Here is a 20,875-nt window from a genome sequence, read left to right as displayed (position 1 = left end):
TAAAAAAGGAAAAAAAAAAAGCGCTTTACAAAGCGTTACGTAAAGTAAATACCATTTAGGTAAAACATGAAGCAAAAATAGAGATGTATATACGGATACATAAGTAGATGCACGGAGAGGAGGGTGGAAAGATGAAAGATGCAATTCTGCCTCTGGGAACCCGGACAGGGACAGGGAAGAAGATATAGTGAAGAAAGCCTTTCATCGCTCGTATCACACACACCTACAATGTTTGAATGTTGCAAATGCACTCCTGTGCTCCTGTGGGGGAGAAAAACACGGTGCAATAAAATGCTATTCAAACAAACAAACAATAGGATTGAGGATGAGCCGAGTGCCGGTTATCTTTAAGTTAAACGCTGTGTCTGAAAACTAACGCGCTCAAATAACGTTTAAATCTTAAATTTCCCATTGGTTTCATCAAAACCACGATATGAAGCCCTACTGAAATACTGCTCAGAAAGCGCATGGAACAAGATTGCTTTAATTTATGTGATTCAGCTAAAAACAAAAATGCTGGGACCTTAGTGTAACTTTAAATTATATATATCATTTATTGAAATATAAAGATCTTCATTTACATGTTTTAAAACAAAAACACGAACGGGGCGTTCTGTAATACATTTTTTATCAGTAGACCCTACCTATTGAGTTACTTCACAAACATTCACCACACCACTGTTTTGGAAACACTTATGTATTTTTCTCTTTATTTTTCTAAAATATAAATTTTGGACATTCAAAAGTGCAACAGTTAATGTGCCTGTGGGGAATATCACAGTCAAAAAAATATAAACAAAGGCAGTGATACAGCTTGTCATAAATGTTTTGGCAGTATTCTCCAAGTCTATAAAGAAATACATATATACATATTGATGTATAACATCATTTTATGTCACGTCCCTCTTCACAAAAATAGGACCGTTTGTACAGATTGGCAGACCACATTTTAAGGACATCATTGATCATTTAAAAAAAAGTCACAAATTGTGTTTCTCAGGCCAGCTTTGATTGTCTTCATAAAAACAGAAAGCAGGAAGGATTGGCAAATTTTCATCTGGGGATTTTGCAGGAGGCCAAAAAGGAAACAAGTCTGTGATACAATGAAAACACTGTTAAAAAAAAAAATAAGATGCAGTCACACAAAAACTTAGGTGGGAGTATTCATTAGGACTGGAACCTGCTTGTCTGAGAATTTTCATCCAGCCCCATGATGTCACACAAAATTCAAAGGAACATCAAAATGCAAAGCACCAACAAAAGAAGGCTGTACAAGGGAGAGTGAGCGATAAACAGAATGCTTGAGCTGTGATTCTAGAAACACAAATGTATTTCAAGTCTAATTGGCTCTACAGAACCTAGTCAGATTTTCTTTTTTAATTGGCCAAGCTGGCTCAGTCTTCACACTTAGTATGAAAAAGGTGGGTAAGAAAGTTGGGGCTTGCACTGAGATTATACCACTAGGTAGTCAAGTACCTTGTTTCTGCTGCTACTTCTTCCAAGGAGCACGGACGGTGATTGCGGCGATCACAGCCCATGTTTCATTCATATGGTGTCAGCAATGAAGCAGAAATGCAGAGAATGCCAATGAACCCACCCCAATCCGTCTGACAGTTTGGATGGAGGTGACAATGTGTCCTGCTATGTCACCCCAAAATTTCAGCACAACTTTTTAGGTTTTTTTTGTTTTCACCAAAATATTAACCTGGTTATACAGAGACCTGGCACTCTGAATCGCATCATTTCTGTACATGCCTCTGGGGGGCTGGGGGGGGGGGGGGCGGGTGGCAAGTTCAGGTCCCCCATGCAGTAGGGAGCAATGTCTTTACTTTTGGAAAGACTGCTAAACCAAGATTTTGCTTCCGCAGCCTCAGCTAAGACTGGAAAGTTAAATTAAGGGCAGCAATTGCCACATATATGGCATTAAACATCACTGACCCAAAGCCAAGGACTTAAATGGTAGGCTTCCTGCATGGCTGACTTCTAGCCTAGTTCCAAATTTCAAATTATCTGTTTCCCATGGCAACTTCCTGTACCCTAAGCTGGTGTTGCCCAAACCTGGCTAATCAAACCAGCCAGGGAGTTTATAAAAAGACAGGCTCCTACTCCTGACCAGACTTAATAATTCAGAAGATCTGGGGTGGGGACCTAGAATCTGGTGTTCCCAGTTGCGATCCCATTTGGGAACCAAGGATCCAGGCTAATGCGCATGCAGTATTCATTAAATAATGCCTTTATGTTCTCACAGTTTCAAACTATTTCTCTTTGGGGTATGAGATGAAAGAAAGGGGGCTGATATTCAAGGCATCCTTCTGACCCTTCTAGGGTTTGTAAAATTTTAAAAACACAGATTTGGGGATCCACCAAAGTTATCACCAAGCATGAAAACGACCTCTGCAAATCCAGTCTTTTTACCGATGATTATATTTTCCACTGGGTAGTAACATGACAAGTCATGTTAGGCATAGGCTTATGCCTTTAGATTGCGAACATTTAGGATTTCGGGGTTTTGTTTCTTTCAAATCCCATTACTTCAGAGGGCAGTTAATTGTTTTTAGTACAACGGATTAGGGAACCTATTCGGCACACAGTTAAAAACACTGACTTCCTGGAAGACACTACTTTTACTGTTCTCTATGTTCAACTAAATTTAATCCACTAAAGCTATTACCATATTTTATAGAGAAACATCGGTTATTTGATATAAATGTCACAAACTGTCAAACTTGTCGCCTACTTAGTAAGAATCTTTTTTTTTAAATTGTGCTTTCTCTGTAGGGAAAACGTGTTACACATTACACATGTAGCATTACTGAGTAACAGTAGATTACAATATGAAAATGAGTGGCTGGGCTTCTAAATGACCCAAATCTAGTAAACAAGATTGGTTAATTATTATTCTTTATCTCTTTAACACTAAAAAAAAAAAAAAAAAAAAAAAAAGTAAAATGCTATAGTACCAGTACCTTTTAAGGTTCAAAAGTGGTTTTGCATGTACTTCCCAGGAAAGTTCAACGGCAACTGATACCAGGTTTCAAGCAGGAAGTACATGGATGGGTTGAGTGGTCTCTTCAGAAGTCCAGAGCAGACAGTTAATAGAAATCTAAACACATCCTCAGTTAGAGTTATTTACATAATTACAATGCTGGAGTTTTCTCGCAAATGTAAATCGTGTATGTTGGACTCTCACCAATGCCCTTGAAACACAAAGTTCACCTTCCGTGGCCTATTATTTCCTTGTCCATCTATCTCCAAACTTCACACACCGCTGAGATGCTACTAAAGCATTGCGAGGGCAACGCTAAGAAAGTTCATTCCGAAATATCCCATTCATCCATATTTAGAAGGCTCCCTGAGGCCCTTGGCTGGGAACTTCTCTTTACACATCGTCCAAGTCCTCCTCCCCAACTTTGCATTGCAATAAAGTGGTTTTCTTAAAGGGATCCAAGGTGGCTCCAAGAGTGGAAGGTACCCCCTGAATCTGCCAGTCACAGGAAGCTGTCCTCTACCAGGTCTGAGGAGTCTATGCCAATGTCATCCATCATGTCGATGTCCTCGATGGTTTCATCCTCTCTCTTGACGAAGGTAGAGCTGCTGGAACCTGTCTCAATGGCGCTCTCTTCTGAGGTCTGCGAGCTGGTGGAGGGAGAGAGTAGGAAAGGTTAAGCCCAGGTACAGACCAACGAGACCACGGTTGTGTGACTAAGGTGGCCGCCCCCCCCCACCAAAGGCAAAGGAGCTCTTTCTGCAAGATCCTTTGGCCACCGAATTAGGCAAGATCCTGCCACCAAGCCAGACAGCTAGTCATCATCCACCACACTGCAGGGGGCCCAGTGGAAAACCAAGAACCCCCAGGTCACCTTCACCCTTCCGCCTTCCTTCTCTCCCGTCAAATCTTTCAGCAGAGCTGCTAACACGCTGCCACGATTCTTTCCCTACGCAGTCCTAGTTGAAAAGAGAGTAAGCAGTGCCTGGTCAAAAGACAGAGGGGGATGAAATCAGCTGCAAACCACAGCCCAGCCAGTCCCTTGCTGTGAAATTTCCCGAGCACCCAAATGGTGTTGTCGGCATCTGACCCCACGCCCCTGGAATGCCTTCCTCCCCCTCCTCTTTATACCCACCCCCCACGTTCCCTGGCCCCAGTCATGAAGGCGGGTGAAGGCTCCTTACTCACTAGAGTAGCGGCCGAAAGGGAGCGTTCTATCGTCAAAAAGCCTTAGGTCTGGAATCACCCACCACTTAGTAGCTGTAGGAGTCACATGAGTCACTTAACTCCCTGAACTTGTTCCCTGGCTTATAAGATGGGATGACAGGGGCACCTGGATGGCTCATTCAGTTCAGCATCCAACTCTTGATTCCGGCTCAGGTCATGATCTCACAGTTCATGAGTTCGAGCCCTGAGTCAGGCTCTGTGCTGAAAGCACGGAGCCTGTTTGGGATTCTCCCTCTCTCCCTCTCTCTCTGCCCTTCTCCCGCTCATACCCCCTCTCAAAATAAGTAAATAAAAACTTTTTAAAAATTACATTAAATAAAATGAGATAACAATAGTACCTGACAATATTCCTATCTGTTAGGGAAATTAAATAAGATAATAACCATAAAGCACTGAGCACAGGACCTACAACATACAAAGCGTCCAATAAATATTAGTTATTACTATTATTATTATTGTTATCACTCAAATCCTTACCTGATTAGGGCCTGAATATCAGATATCAGGAAACAGTTGTTAATTTTCTCACATGTGATCATGCTGTTATAATTATGTAAGAGAGAGAGTATCCTTATTCTTAGGAGATGTTCGCAGGAGTTTCAAAAGTTTTAGCAAGGAAAAAAAAGTAGGGGTGTGTATGTGGTACATGTATATTTACATATCATATGTTATTAAATATGTAGTATTGGGGCACCTGGGTGACTCAGTCGGTTAAGCATCCGACTCTTGATCTGGGCTCAGGTCATGATCTCATGGTTCATGAGATCGAGCCCCACGCTGGGCTCTGCACGGACAGTGTGGAGTCTGCTTGGGATTCTCTCTCTCCCCCCCTCTCTCTGCTCCTCTCCTGCTCACACATGTGCTCGCTCTCTCTCAAAATAAACTTAAAAAAAAATATGTAGTACATATTATTATATATTATGTATAGACACAACATAGGTATAACTACATATATATACATATATATGTATATACGTGTATATATGCATATATATGTATAGTTAGATAAACCACACATGGCAAAATGTTAACAACTACTAAGGCTAAGTGGTAGATGGATTCACTCAATCTTTCTGAAAGTCTAAAATTTCTCACAAGGAGTTTTAGAAAAATAATTCTCCCTAGTCTCTAGCCCGTCATGATTCCCTGTCTTCCTGTCTCTGAACTCTTACCGCCTTATCATTATCCTGCCTTGGATTGCGAAATTTCTATATATATCTTTTTGCCACAAGCAGGTTATCTGCTGATAGGCAGGACGGTCTGCTCTCACCGTGAGGCTGCAACTGTAGACATAACACAGAAACCATACCATTGGCTGGCCAGCCAGAGGAGGCAGTCTCACACACGTGCCCAATAGGGGCTCTCAGCCCTGCTGGCTGTTTCCTTCCCGAAGGGCCAGGCCTGACTCCTCTGCCTCTCCCCCTCCTCTCTAGGTCAGTTCAGTTTCCAGGCAGAAAACTGAGCCTGGCATATAGAAGCCCATGCGAAATGGTCTGCTGCCATCCATCCCAAAGGTGGCCTGGAGAGTTCTTAGAACCTGCAGGGTGACTACACTGAGGTGTCTTTTCACAACCCCACAGATTGGGCCTTTCCCTAGGACTGAGAGCTTCTGTCTCCGTTCTTACTTTGTACTCTACCCTCCCCTCGGCTTACACCCTGGTCCTGGAGCCTCACTGTGAACCCCAAGTCCACTTGGCTGGTCTTGATAACCATGTTGTCCCAACAACCTCTCTTTCTGGGAAGCCAGCCCCGGTTCATGGGGCCCTGGCCAATAGCTGGAGGCCGGAGTCAATGTTTGGAGATGGCCCTAACCCAGCCAGGACCTGCATTTATGAGACTGCTCTAGATGCTGTGATTTGGACTAAGGTCCCCTCCTTGGGGGCAAGTTCTACAGCTGAGTCCTACAGTGGAGTCATTCCCCTTGCACTGACTCCCCTGGGCCTGACATGCTCCTCTCTCGGCCAGTCTACCTCACAGAGAGAAGGCAAGGGTATGGGCGTGGAGGAAGCTAACTTCCACAGAGACTCGGCACGAGATCATCCTTGCAGCTTGCCAGGCTTCATGGTGGTCCTAAAGCTGATGACTGGGCTTACTTTTGAGTCCCAAGCCACAGTGCCCATCTTGTGGCCCAGGGCCTGGCTCCTGATATTCCTGACCCAGCAGCCCCAAACCCTCTATAGAAAGCAAGGCCCAGTCTTTCTCATACCCATTCCCCTCCCGAGGCCAAGCCCCCTGAGCCCAAGAAGATTCCACAGGATCATCATGCTTTCCTAGACCTAGAGCATCTCAGCCCTGGGATCCCCCTTCACTAGGATAGGCTGAACTGTGTCCCCCTCCCCTCCCCACAAAACTCACATGTGAAAGCCCTAATCCCCATTGTGATTATCTTTGGAGATAGGGCCTTTAAGGAGGTAATCACAGTTAAATGAGGTCATTAAAGTGGGGCTCTTACCCAATAGAAATGGTGTCCCTGTAAGAGGAAGAGACACCTGTGATACACACACAGAAAAAGACCATGAGAGGACACATTAGGAAGATGGCCATCTGCAAGCCAAGGAAGGGGGCTGCAGGAAAAATCAAACCTGCCAACACCTTGATCTTGGACTGCCAGCCTCCAGGACTGTGAGAAAACAAATGTCTATTGTTTAAGCCCCCAAGTCTACGGTATTTTGTGTTATGGCAGCCCAAGCTAACCAAGACATTCCCCGTGCTCAGCCCATCTGTGAGGACCACAGCTTCACCTGACCTGGTGTAGTCATTTGGGACATACTCTGCACAATTAGAAGACCAAATGTATTGCCCTTCCAGAGGTTCTAATTATCTAACACAACCACTTTCTATCAACTAGAATTGTTCTCTCCACGTAATATACGTCAAACTCTGCATTACAGCCTGGTATATGCCTAGAAAAGTTCTGGGCACCTTTCTTGTGTTATTTATCAACACGACTTTCTTTTTTTAAGTTTATTCATTCTGAGAGAGTGAGAGAGAGCAGGGGAGGAACAGAGAGAGAGGGAGAGAGAGAATCCCAAGCAGGCTCCGTGCTGTGAGTACAGAGCCCGACACGGGGCTCAAACTCATGAATGGTGAAAGTCCCTACAACCTTCTAACTTAATTTAGAAACAAAACTTTTTGGGGTGCCTAGGTAGCTCACTTGGCTAAGTGTCCAACTCTTGATTTGGGCATGATCTCACGGTTCGTGAGTTCGAGCCCCATTTGGGTTCTGAGCTCACAGCATGGAGCCTGCTTGAGATTCTCTCTGTGCCTCCCAGCTTGTTCACTGGCTCTCTCTCTCTCTCTCTCAAAATAAATAAGTAAAGAAAAAAAATGAAGCAAAACTTTTTTGTCACTGAAATATTATTCAGAGCCCCCAAATACAAAATAACCAAATGGATGGCAGATCTGGGGTCAAAGGCTACCACAGATCCCCAAAAGCTGGAGACGCGTACCGCTAAAACAACACAAACGTATTTTTGCAAAGGTAAGTCAGAGCACTTTGCGCAATCTCCAATCCTCATAACCCATTCCAAAAACAAAAAAACACAATTATACTTTTTTAAATTACCTGGTTCACACCAACAGCAAGGGATGTCACAATCACAAGCCTCCAAAATAATAATGCCATAAGCTTCTGCCTAAATAATTACATGTAGCTAACCAAAAGAGGAAGAAGGGAGAAAAACATCCTCAATGAAGATGTAAAAAGGAGGCACATCACTTTCACCTGCCTCTGTTCAAGGACCCTGCAAAGACAGCGGAGGCCAAAGACACAGTCCCCTCGTCTGGACGTTCAAACCAATGGTTCTAGTCCCGGCTGCATATTAGCATCGCTTTGGTTGTAAGTTAACGGATCCAGGTAATGATCAACAATGGCTGTTGATGTCACAAAAGGGGAGGCCACTGGACAGCATGCAGCTCCCAACGGAAAGACACAGCACGATCTTTGAGGCACACATGCCAAAAAATCTAACCTGAGTCAGATCAAGCCTCTAGACCACCAGTTTGCAACAAATACAGGAGATAAAGCACATGAAGGCGCACTACGGGATGCAATCAACAAAATTCTGAACGGGAGAATGTGATGGCCAAACGCTCCGGGTCCTTCACAAACACTATGCAAAGTGGGTAAAAAGAGGCAAGACAAATGCATAGAGACATAGCAACTAAAGGCCATGTGTCACTCTTAATTTGCATCTCAATTAGAATAAAACAAATGCAAAATAATACTTATCAGAGAGTCGGGGAGATTTGACCACTGGATATCTGATGCTCCTAACAATTTATTGTCAATTGGTGGGGGAGGGGTGAGAAAATGGCATCGTAAGTTATTTTTAATAACTCCAGTTATTTCTTTCAATAGGGTCATAGGGGGCCTGGGCGGCTCAGTCGGTTAAGCACCTGACTCTTGCTTTCAGCTCAGGTCATGATCTCACAGTTTGTGCGACTGAACCCTAGGTCAGGCTCCACGATGACAGCGTAGGGCCTGTTTAGGATTCTCTCTCCTCGCTCTCTGTTCCTCCCCCGTTCGCGTTCTCGGTCTCTCTCAAAATAAATAAACTTAAAACATTTTTTAAATAGAGCCTTTATCTTTTAGAGACCCAAGATGGAATATTTACGGGTGAAATGACACGATGTCTAGGATTTGCTTCAAAATAATCCAAGGAGAGTAGTAGTGGATTCATGCATTCTGGCCATGAGTTCATGCACGCTCAAACTGGGTGACAGATTAACTGACAGGTCACTGTACAACTTGAGTCGGGCACGTTAGAAGTCTTCCATTATACAAAGTTAAAAAGGAAGAACAAATCAGCCAGGAAGCGCCTGGGTCCCATTCCCAGAGATTCTAACTCGTTGGTCTGGGTGATGTGCGTAGATCGGTTTTCTAGTCTCCCCAGGTGATCCGAGCTTACAGCTAGGGGTAAGATCCACTGATGAAGCATCAAATAGCCCAGCTGGCCTCTCTCTCAGCTCTCTCCTCCGTTCCATGACCAGTGCAGAAAACAGCAAGAGAGGCTTCTAGCATCTCAATAATCAGAGTGGCTGCGACAGTCTGATCAAAACACCTGAGGACTCTGGTCAAAGACTCTCCACCCTGCCTGCCCTATACCTCCCCCAGCCCCACGGGGCAGGTATGAGGAGCATCTGGGAAGCATTTACATATGGAAACAGACCCCTCGGAGGCTCTGCCACCGCTCCCCTCGAACAGATACACTGATGTCGCCAGGGCAATGGCTCCCCTCCTTCAGGTGAGCTGGGGGGCGGAGGGGAGCTCTGCAAGAGGCCCTACCTGTGTCTGTTCCTCTTGCCCAGGTCCTCCTCCTCAGGAACAGGGTCGATGTCGGGCAGAGGGATGATGTAGCCGCTGTCTGCACTCAGCCTCTGCTCGTCCAGGCTGCCTTCCCAGTCCTTCAGCTTGTCTTCCTCGTGTTTGTAGGTGACGCCGATGTAGGCGTTGTCCGAGTCCACGCGCATGCGCGCCACAGCAGGGTGGTCGCTCTTCAAGAAGTCCAGGTGAATCTTTTCGTAGCTCTGCAGATATGCGTTTCACGTGGTTAACCAAGTGTCACCCACTGAACTGCAGAAAGGATGCTCAGAACTATATTTAACCGTCTGTGTTTCCAAGCTACCGCACAGATGCGGGGTTGAGACAACTGAAGGAGAGTCAGCTGTCAACTGTCACATCCCAGGGATGTGAGACACGGGGAAAGGACCACTGATGGCAGACATCTCCTGCCATCCTACCAATGGGATCTCTCATTCTCCTTAAGATACAATGAGCCCCAAGGGCACCTGGGTGGCTCAGCAGGTTAAGCGACTGACTCTTGGTTTTGGCTCAGGTCATGATCTCGCGGTTATTGAGTTTGAGCCCCGCATAGCACTGAGCCTGCTTTCGATTCTCTCTCCCTCTCTCTCTCTCTCTCCCTCTGCTCCTCCCCCACTCTCTCGGTCGCTCTCCAAATAAACTTGTTTAAAAAAAGATACAATGAACCCCTTCACTGAGTCGGTAGCTATGACTGTGTCCCCACCCACCTCCATGCACACACACTCCCTTCTCTGGGACTAGCGGGGAGCCTTCTGGTCCCAATACATAGTCTCTTCAGGGCTTGGATGGGTCTCAATAAGAGGGGACAAGGACTTCCACTGAAAGCACCACCCCTGAAACCTTCCTGATCCCTAAACGTTGGAGACATCTAACTCAAAACTTACAGAACTTGGATCTAAAAAGACTTCATTTTCCAGACCAATTCCAGTCTCTTCCCACCCATACATCTTACTTAACCAGCCAGGGCATCTTTGACTGAGCCACCATTAATTTCCTTTTGCCTCCTCATTGCCTCACTTATGGGAGTTGTAACGGGCAGTGAGATAATCAATAGACACAAGTATTTAACGCCCAGTTCCGCATGCAACGACCTAACGCTGCTCCTCTATGAGAAGGACAAGCAATAAATATGAAGACTCTACATACTGACGAACCTGAATCTTAGAAATTGTATTGATTATACAACTGTGTCTGGGGCTCCTTCACAGCATCTCGGCAGAAAGTTGTTTCATTTATTAACATATCCTGCTTGTCTCCATGAAATTACATTTGTTCCTTTGAACAATGCTTCCTATTCCGCAAAAAACCAGCTGGAGCCACAGATAACAGCTGAGGTTGTTCCTTCCAGTCAGCTGGTGAAAGCCAATTTCACATGGATTTAAGTGCATTCAAATTAGCGATTTAATGGCTGTGGATGCCCTGAGACTTCTAACTGCACGGTAGCTTCAGATACTCGAACATCTGGAGAATAAAGTGCTTACAGGTGTCATACACTTGAGATAAAAGGGGAGCCCTGAGGAGAGGGGAGGGTTTTCATTCATCGTCGCTACCAGGGGCCGGGGGAGCACGCCATGAAAGCCCTGGCCACTGGATCAAACAATCTTCCTCCCCCTTTGGAAACGTTCCTTTAAAACAGCGTTGAACTGTGCTGCTCGCTCGCGTGACTACCTGCTCTTGACTTCTCCCTTTGCCCATGCCGTTCCACCCAGCTTGGAGGGGCCCAGACAAACCTTCTTATATTGTCCCGGCAACAGATTCTCCACAATCTCACTCAGGTGGTAAAAGGAGGGTCTCTTCTCCGGCTCACTGTGCCAGCACTTGACCATGATTTCATAGCTGCGGAAGCACACAACTCCAAGTGGGCACAGGGAGGAGTGTCAGGGCACCCCCGCCCCACCCCACACGCCCGCTGGGCATGAACGCAAGGCGCACGAGATGGGGAGGGGGCTCACACTTCGCTGGTGGCGTGGTCAGGCTTGGCCATCCGGTACCCGTTCTTGATCTTGTTGTAGAAAGTGGAATCCACCATCATACCAGGGTACGGGGTGCCCCCTGAAAACCAAAGGGAACAACCAGGATTAACGAGCGTGCGTTACACTGCTGAGACACTCGGGGACACATCTGGGGATCCCCACTTGGACTTCTGGTTCTTGCAAGGAAATGAAGGGTTACCATCTCCTTGACTTCACGGGCTTGCCTGGAATCGTAAAGGTAACCAGGACTTCTGGGTTGGTCAAGTCCAGACACCCTAGGCAAAGACGCTACATCTTAGGAAAAGCACACAAGTGTTTTTCAATGTTTCTGATCCCTGGATCTACACATACAAAGCAAAATAGAAAAGGAAGAGAAATTCTCAATCACTAAAGCCAAAAAAATTTAAAAAAAAATCATTCTCACCAAAAATGTTTAATAATTAGAGCAAAAGTCAAAGCTGAGGCTTGAAATATCTAGGTGATTCTCTGCTTTTAGTAGACTGTGAGCCTCAGTTAAGCCACACACCGGGATGATGCAGTGACATCCAAGCAGGGACAAATGGGATCGAAAAAGGAGACCAGGCAGGGAAGAAACCCTTTACTACCACATTAAGATAACAGAATTCATGAAGCATTTCCGTTTTTATGGCCACAGTCAGAACAAGCTTAGTTTCCTCTCTAAAGCCTTCCAAAACTACCCCAAAACTCCTTCCCCTTTTCTCTTCCATTATAATTTTAATCAGAACCACCCCGTTTATTGCTATGTGTAAGTCTTATCTTATCCGAGATAAACTGTCAGAGGTCAGGGTCATGAATCACTCCTCCCTCAGGGCCCTCACCTGGCAGCACAGGGTACCTGTGTTGTTTGGGACCTGGTGACTGACTAACCCAATGACTAGGAGGCTCTTCTCCTCCAGAGAGATGATCAGGAAGGGGAATCACACTCTTTTCCTGGCCACACTTCTTTTCACCTGAGCCTCGATCACCACTGGTGAGCCCACTTAACCCAAAGACCCCGTGAAAAAGCAGCTGGGGAGTGGGTGTCCTCAGGAACATCTCTAGTGGGAGAAAGTCATTCTAGCACAGCCCAAAGGAGGGGGGGGGGCGGCAAAGGCCAGACGTGAGGGTGCAGCCCCCCAAAACTCCTGGCTGTCTGCACGGGCATACTCCTGACACCAGAAGTGCTCAATGTGTGATTTCATCTGCCGCAGTGCCCTTGACTCACAGCAGGTATCTTAACATCGTTAACACCCTGGAGCCTGGAAAACACAGTGTTTCCCTCCCAGTGTTTTTTCCAAAACGACCCAAGCGAGCAGAGACGTCAGGCCCGTACCAAGGGAAAAGATCTCCCAGAGCAGAATGCCGTAAGACCAGACGTCACTCAGCGTGGTGTAGAGGTTGTCGAAGATGCTCTCAGGAGCCATCCACTTCACGGGGAGAAAGGTCTGCATGGAAGGAGGGAGGAAATTAAATCCAGCATACGCACCAATGACCCACAGCAGCGGAAATAGTAGGGGTCCTTTTTGGACTAATAATAACTTGCACTGAGAACCTTGTCCATGTAAGTATCTCCCCGTGTTTTTTTTGTCCAGGGCTGTGTTCTCCACCCTCGTGAGAGTGCCTGGCACCTGGTGGGTACTCGATAAATATTTCATGAATGATGGAGAGTTGATGTGGCCTCTTAGGTCCTCCCAAGGAATAACATTTGAAAATATTTAATCCTGAATGTTTTACCCAAAAAGCGAAAGCCCTGACTGGACCAGTCTCTCCTATTTGCCGGTGTTCCTAGGAACAAAATTCGAAACAGATCCAGTGATCTGAGAACCAATTACATTACTGAATTTTAAGAAATTCATTTCCTATCACTATAAATATGACGTTATGATAATTTTGCAGTTTCTTTTGGGAGGCTGTACAAACTCCAGTGAAAATACTAAGACTGAAGCAGATATACAATATAAAGGAACCACATTAGCATCCTTCAGCCTTCTGAAATTCATGGGGAGATCACAGATTCATCAACTTTTTTTTTAATGTTTATTTATTTTTGAGAGAGACAGAGCCCAAGTGGGGGAGAGGCAGAGAGACACAGAGACAGAATCCAAAGCAGGCTCCAGGCTCTAAGCAGTCAGCACAGAGCCCAGCGCGGGGCTCGAACCCAAGAACTGTGAGATCATGACCTGAGCTGAAGTCAGATGCTTAACCTGCTGAGCCGCCCAGGCGCCCCAACTTTTTAGGCAGGTGAGAAATTGGCTCCACCAAAGTCCACTGACTTGTTCAGGGTACCTAAAGCTGGTCTCACATGGAGCCTGGACACAGACCAGTGGCCTTCTGTGGGTGGGCACAGCAACCCCATGCTGTCTCACAACTAGTGCAGTGGGGTGATTTGGAATTGTCCTTACAAGTGGAAAATGTATCCTAAATTACTACATCTGCTTAGAGGTAGAAGGGATGGGGAGAAAGACCATCTTTAAGGAAATTGTGCTTCTAAGATCTATTAACTCATAGGGTCGCAACATTTTAGGGGTCACAGACACCGTTTGCAAATTTGATAAAAGTTAAAGATGCTCTCTTTGGAAATGAATGCAGGTGCACAGGCACACATGATCTACACATTAATAGCTAACACTTGCTGAGGGCTCGTATGTGCCAGGCACTGCCCTAAGCATTTGACTTAAAGTCACCGACTGAATCACCCAAGGCAACCCAGGAGATGGGTACTATTATCAGGTCGCTGTGACCGATAGGGAAACCAAGCTACAGAATGGTCAAGTCACTTGCCCCAAATCCCCACAGTAGTAAGCGCTGGAACCAGTACTCACACCCAGGCGGTCTGGCTGCAGACTTTGTGCTTTCCGTATTGGTCCCAGGAGCCCATTCATGAATCTTGTGGGCTCCACATTAAAATATGGACGCTGGGGACGCCTTGGTGGCTCAGTCGGTTAAGCGTCTGGCTTTTGACTTCGGCTCAGGTCATGATCTCATGGGATCAAGCCCGGTGTTGGGCTCTGCTCTGACAGCATGGAGACTCGTTGGGATTCCCCCTTTCCCTCTCTCTCTCTCTCTCTGCCCCTCCCCCACTTGCACATGCACACGTACATGCTCTCTTTCTCTCAAATAAGTTGACTTTAAAAAAAATGTTTAAGGGGCACCTGGGTGGCTCAGTTAAGCATCCGACTTTGGCTCAGGTCATGATCTCAAGATTCGTGGGTTTGAGTCCTGTGTAGGGCTCTTGTGCTGACAGCTCAGAGCCTGGAGCCTGCTTCGGATTCTGTGTCTCCCTCTCTCTCTGCCCCTCCCCTGCTCATGCTCTCTCTCTCTCAAAAATAAATAAAACATTAAAAAAATTTTTTTTAATATTTAACAACAAATATGGACACTGAATGGCCAGAAGCAATGCCTAGTTTCAGAGCTTCAGTGAGGAAAGGTGAGTGAGTCAAACGGGGGGAAAGAGCACGTACGCTGCCTTTGGACACGTAGTTTGAATCGTGCATGATGTCCCTGGCCAGGCCGAAGTCACAGATCTTCACGATTTTCCCTTGCGCCAGGAGGACGTTGCGAGCAGCCAGGTCCCGGTGGACACACTGCGTGGGAAGGGAAGAAACAACAGAGTCTGTCCATCTGCCGCCAGACCACCTCACCCCTGCAAGGTTGGCCACTTCGTGGTGGTGCTTGGGGCTGCCCGGGACACCTCAGGGAGGCTGTCCTGGAGCAAAGAGCTCACGGCCTGCAGGCTCTCATCCCGGCCACCCCCATGAAGGAGAAGGCTCTGGAGCAGAGTAGACGCCTGACGAGACCGGACGCCCTGCCACACTTCGGGGAAAGGGAAGGGAGAAGCAGCCGTTGCTACAAGCCTCTGCCAGGCCTACCACGCTCCAGGCCCGGATCTACAGAGAACTCCGTTCCGGGAACATACTCACATTTTTGGAAGCCAAAAATTCCATCCCTCGCGCCACTTGATAGGTAAAGCTCAACAAATCCAGCAGAGTCAGGCCTTCTGAGTTATCGTCCGAAAGGAGGTTTTTGACTTCCGAGTCTGCAGGAAAGGAATTAAGTGTGTTGGTGCTGGAGGACAGCGTGAAACGTCACCCACGGGGGGCTCTCCCACAGGGCTGCACAGGCTTGTCCAAAGAACAAATCTAAAATTATTTTCCTATAGTGTTTCCAGACCTCGCAGGTGGGGATGCAAACCACACAGAGGTTCTACCATTAAAAAGAAGTATGCCTGCAGAAATATATATCTGGTGTGTGTGTGTGTGTGTGTGTGTGTGTGTGTGTGTGTCCATAGGGACCAGTCTAATGGGGTCTCACACATATTTTGTTGTTTGCCTCCTATATTTCTTTTTTCAACCTTAGTTAGCAAGTCACATAGTCACCTTTAAATCTTACGTGATGAATACACATGAGGGCCCTTCGAAAAAGTAGGTTCTGGGGTGCCTGGGTGGCTCAGCCCGTTAAGTATCTGACTTTGGCTTCGGTCATGATCTCACGGTCTGTGAGTTCGAGCCCCACGTCAGGCTCTGTGCTGACGGCTCAGAGCCTAGAGCCTGCTTCAATTGGATGGATTCTGTGTCTCCTTCTCTCCCTGCCCCTCCCCCACTTACACTCTGTGTGTGTGTCTCTCTCTCTTCCTCTAAAAAATAAATGAACATTAAAAAAAAAAAGTAGCTTCTAAGAATTGCCTTTCTCTTTTCTCGTTAAAGCCACCTTCATAGTATTTGGCTTCTTTCCTGTATTAAAGCAAGCCCCAGTCAGACTAGAGGGAACGATCTTAAAGGTCAGTGCCATTGACTCTGCGTTTAGTTCCTTTTGCAACTTGTCCACTTTGCCCAGTTAGTCCCCTCTGGAAGGGTCCCAGGGTTTTCGAGGAAGGAGGTAATCTAGGCCAGCCGTTCTCATTTCTTTTTGAACGCTTTCAGGCAAGTGAAGAGTAGTGCAACCATTCATATTTTTCCAGCCAGCCAGGAGAAGGCCAGAAATCAGGGGCGTGCCTGCCAACAGGGCCCGGGCTGAGCATGAATCAGGTTCCCCTGACATCTGGAGCCAGGTCCAGCCTGGGAAGCAATGTAAACTATTTTTAACAATACCGGAGGGGAGAGGAAGCACTGTTCTGACAGCTCTCATTGGCCAATCTTTTAAAAGGGCTTGGAAATTCCCCCATTTGGCAATGAGGAGTGAATGGAACTTGGAACTGCAGAAATGGAAAATATCCTCATGTATGGAGCTTTGCAAAACAAGCACATTCTTTTTTAAATGCATTTGTACCTTGCACTGAAGAACCCCGCAAGCATGCAGAGCATATCAGTGATTTACAAAATAATTTCCATGGCAGCTCAACATTTTTTTGCATTGACCAAGGGGAGGGCCCAGGCCCAGGAACACAAAATCGAGAGACCGGTCAACCTCAGACCCAGCAGGACGTCCTCCCCACTCCAAGCCTGGGATTAGACGGGGACCTGGAAGGGTCTCCCCGCAGCAGAAGTGGGGTAGTCCATCTGCTATGGGCATCGGTTAGGTTCCCTGGAGTTCACAAATCAATGCCACTATGCCACATGTTCATCTGTTTTGAAAGATTAGACGGGATCTTCCTTCAAACAACGTTCAGTACAAACACTCAACACCCTTGTCAGAAAATATAACCTTAAATTGTCTACCTTCCAGCTTCTATCACAAAGTGGATATTAGCAAAGCCAAAAGCAAGGGCTACTGAACTCATCGATATCAGAGACTTATGTGATTAAAAATTTTTAAATACTATTGGGAACCAATATAAGGTAGCCAACTTTTAAATTTACCAAGTAAGGGCACTGAGGGGGGGAAAAAAAACATCAATTATCCCCATACTTTCATTAAAATACACACACACACACACACACACACACACACACAAACACCAAAGAAAGGAAGATTGTTATATCAGAATAAATAATTCCTTAGAAGTTTTACATTTCAAGTATGAAAATGCATTGCATTAAGTTTGTCTTTATTCTTGTTCTTCCTTTCAAGTCATAGCCCAGAATGTTCTGAAGACACGTCACAGACCCACTTGTGCAAACCTGCATTTAGGGACCACAGCCTCACAGTCTGACTTACCCCACCTGCTCACCTTCCTCTGAGAATTTACCACTATCCGAAAGTAGAGCATGCCTATGAAACCCTCTGCAAGCCAAAAGGGCATAAAGCAAAGAAGCAAATCCTCTTTGGATTGATTTCTCTCGGCAAGCGAAAACAAATACTCACGTGGGCCTTTCATAAAAGCAGAGTGGCACGAACAAAACTTGCGGAGAGCAGGGGATATCTGAATCGTTAAGGCACTAGAAGAGGCAAAGAGGACACACTGACACTTTTACCTGACGTAGATTTCTTCTTATACGAGGCCGGGCGATCATACAGCGATCTCTGGATGTCCGAGTATTTAGAAACCTCTTTCCTTTCCAGCATGGGGACGTACTGTGTGGTATCAGCTTGCTTCATGTCCATATAGTCACCATTGTTTTCAAAAGATAAAATAACGTAACTGTAAAAACAGAAAAAGAAACCTGATTCAGGGTGCCCCTCGGGGGTGGTCATTCAACATTCAGTAGGAGACGACCAGGTGCCTACCGCGTGCAAGGTAGTGTGGTGAGTAGGGGGGCGGCCAGGGTGAGCAAAAGCAAAACCAATGTGTACCCTTCACGTGGGGTGGTCTGGTAGATGAGATGAGCATTAATCAGTAATCACACAAACACACGGATCATCTACTCAGGTGTGTCTGTCCTTATTCTTGCTCCGTTTTACAATAAACAGGCCACAAACCCGGACCACACGACCACATGGCTCGGGCAGACGTTTCCTGCTACTCCATAAATTCAGTGCCAGTTTGGTGTCCGTCGAGTAATTCGATACAAAGGGAACTTGTACTTTCTGATCTTACGGAACTTGAAATCTACAGAGATCTTTATAGCCACCTGTTAAGTTCCTGCAGTTACGATCACTACCACTGGCTTGATTTATAGCTGCAATTACGGGTCTTAAGTGGAACACACAAAAACAGCAAACTGGCCCCCAGAATGAGTCCAACTTTTGCTTCCATTCAAACCTCTCAGTTAGGCCTCCTCAGGTGATATCTGGTCCAAAACACCAGGACCGTGTCATGGGATGTACCAGCACGTGTCACCACCATGGGATGATGGGCAGGGGAGCTGGACTCTTGCCACCTGCCGGCCCTGGATCTGCAGACGCGGATTCTATCGCGACGTGGGTTCTCCCCAGTTGTAACACAACGATTCACGGCAACGTGTCCCTCTGCACCCACCTCCGTGTGCTTTCATCAGCAGGGTTCAGCCCAAAAATGTCCAACTCTTTCTTTGGCTTCTCTGGGTGTCGGCTCAGGAAGCTGTCCCTATTCTTATGCAAATAGTTGACCAAATCCCCATAGAAGCAGTACTCCGTGATGATGTAAATAGGGCCTGTGGGAACCAAGGGCAGTTTAGAAATGGGTATGAAAATGAAGAAGAGAAAAGTCATGAAATGCTGTTCGCGCTGGCGAGAGATATCGCTCAAAAACAATGAGCTTCCATTCAGTGGAATCCAGGCAACTCCATTCATGGACTTATACTTGTGGGCATGTTTTCAGGGAGAGAAGGAGGGTTTAAAAAAGTCTGGACAGGGGCGCCTGGGTGGCTCAGTCAGGTAAGCATCTGACTCTTGACTTTGCTCAGGTCATGATCTCACAGTCATGAGATCACTTGGGAGGCTCTCTCTCTCTCCCTGCCTCAAAATAAGTAAACTTTAAAAAACAAAAACAAAAAAGGGGGTGCCTGGGTGGCTCAGTCGGTTGAGCGTCTGACTTCAGCTCAGGTCTTGATCTCACAGTTTGTGAGTTCAAGCCCCACGTCAGGCTCTCTGCTGTCAGTGCAAAGCCTGCTTCGGATCCTCTGTTCCCCTTTTTCTCTGCACCTCTCTCTCTCTCTCTCTCAAAAATAAATAAACATTAAAAAAAAAAAATCCTGGGAAGTCTTCCCAACTATATATCTATAAAAGATCCCTACTCCCAGGTCAAGAAACCTACCTGACTTGGTGCAGGCCCCCAGCAAGTTCACAATGTTTAAATGGGGCCCCAGATGAGTCATTATCTTCAGTTCTGACATGAGAGCTTGTTTTTCACTGGATCTGGCTGTGGCTGTTGAAGAAATAAATCACGTATCAGTTCAACTGATTTACTTCCCAGAAAAAGCCAGCAACATGGCTTTAATCCTGTGATTGGATATCATTTTATTTAGCGAAGGGTCTAAAAGAGAAACACACAGTGACTTGGTCTAGACTCTGATAACTAATCCCAAGTCTTCAGGGAAAAAAGAAGTTCCCAAAAATAACAACTCTTGATTTTCCAACGTACAGGCAACAAGAATAATTTAAATAACCCGACTGAGAAAAGAGTCTAACTACCCATGAAACCTAGAGTCGAAAGAACCAAGATCTAGTCCTAAGTTTGGCATTTACTGGCTGTGGGGTTTGGAGCGATTCACTTACTATCTCCATTTTCGAAGAAATCCCAGGATGGGGCACTTACGTTTTAGCATCTTTACTGCTACTTTCATGACAGGCTGGGACCGGCTCAATCCATAGGCAGTTCCTTCGACCACTTTCCCGAACGCACCAGATCCCAGGATACGACCTGTGGGCGATCAGAACCACTAACTCAGGCAGACGGTGGCGTCCCCTCCGTTCTATTCCCCATGGCCAGCGTTCGCGGGGGCACAACGGGGGCATTCTTCCAGCGTGGAGTAAGCATAATGATTCTTCCTAGTCACCATGTCAAGACCAGCACCGAACCCACGGGGAAGGACATTAGCATGACTGCTTTTGTCAAATAACATTCAAGGAAAAGGAAAACGCAGGGAGGAATAAGGAGGGTGCAGCTCTCCCTGGGGTGAGCATCCTGTCGGCTAGCTCCAGCGCTGGGCCAGACTGCAGGCTCCCATGTGCTCGTTTTCTGTGGCTCTCACCCAAAACCCCCTGCCTCGCTACCCTTCTGTTCTCCACAGGCATCTTTTGCATCAATAAGTCCTTATCCACTGGAAAGACTGCAGCATTCAAGATATCGCTGATTCCAAGGAATGACGAAGTAAACTTCAGGCTGGTGTCCTAGCTGCCTTCTTGTCAGAAAGCCCAGGCACAACAAAGGCTAAACACGCCCTGGGAGCAAAAGGAAATGGAAGCTGCTGTCCCCACTCTTAAAGAGCTCACAGTCTAAATTTTTTTTAAGGTTTTATTTTATTTTTTGAGAGAGAGAGAGAGAAAGAGAGACAGACAGCACGAGCGGGGAGGGGCAAAGAGAGAAGGAGACACAGAATCGGAAGCAGGCTCCAGGCTCTGAGCTGTCAG

General features: G+C 46.4%; 1 protein-coding gene across 4 annotated transcripts in view; it reads right to left on the bottom strand.

Annotated features, from left to right (window-relative positions):
• Positions 1 to 530: 530 nt before the first annotated feature.
• PDGFRA (platelet derived growth factor receptor alpha) overlaps positions 531 to 20,875 on the bottom strand; it is a 51,006-nt gene continuing 30,661 nt past the window's right edge. For all 4 annotated transcript variants that reach the window (XM_060654995.3, XM_060654997.3, XM_060654996.3 and 1 more), the window contains exons 13-23: positions 20,061 to 20,165; positions 19,560 to 19,670; positions 18,804 to 18,957; positions 17,860 to 18,026; positions 15,430 to 15,545; positions 14,971 to 15,093; positions 12,843 to 12,954; positions 11,489 to 11,588; positions 11,267 to 11,372; positions 9,501 to 9,742; positions 531 to 3,636 (exon numbers count right to left, since the gene is read on the bottom strand). In XM_060654995.3, the coding sequence (XP_060510978.1) occupies positions 3,489 to 3,636; positions 9,501 to 9,742; positions 11,267 to 11,372; positions 11,489 to 11,588; positions 12,843 to 12,954; positions 14,971 to 15,093; positions 15,430 to 15,545; positions 17,860 to 18,026; positions 18,804 to 18,957; positions 19,560 to 19,670; positions 20,061 to 20,165 (1,484 nt within the window). In that variant the 3' untranslated portion in view covers positions 531 to 3,488. The remainder of the gene's footprint in view (positions 3,637 to 9,500; positions 9,743 to 11,266; positions 11,373 to 11,488; positions 11,589 to 12,842; positions 12,955 to 14,970; positions 15,094 to 15,429; positions 15,546 to 17,859; positions 18,027 to 18,803; positions 18,958 to 19,559; positions 19,671 to 20,060; positions 20,166 to 20,875) is intronic.

Source organism: Panthera onca, chromosome B1 (genome assembly GCF_046562875.1).
Source record: "Panthera onca isolate mPanOnc1 chromosome B1, mPanOnc1 haplotype 2, whole genome shotgun sequence".
Lineage (NCBI taxonomy): Eukaryota > Metazoa > Chordata > Mammalia > Carnivora > Felidae > Panthera > Panthera onca.
Note: the sequence above shows the minus strand (reverse complement) of the source record. Positions and strands in the feature narration are given on the sequence as shown.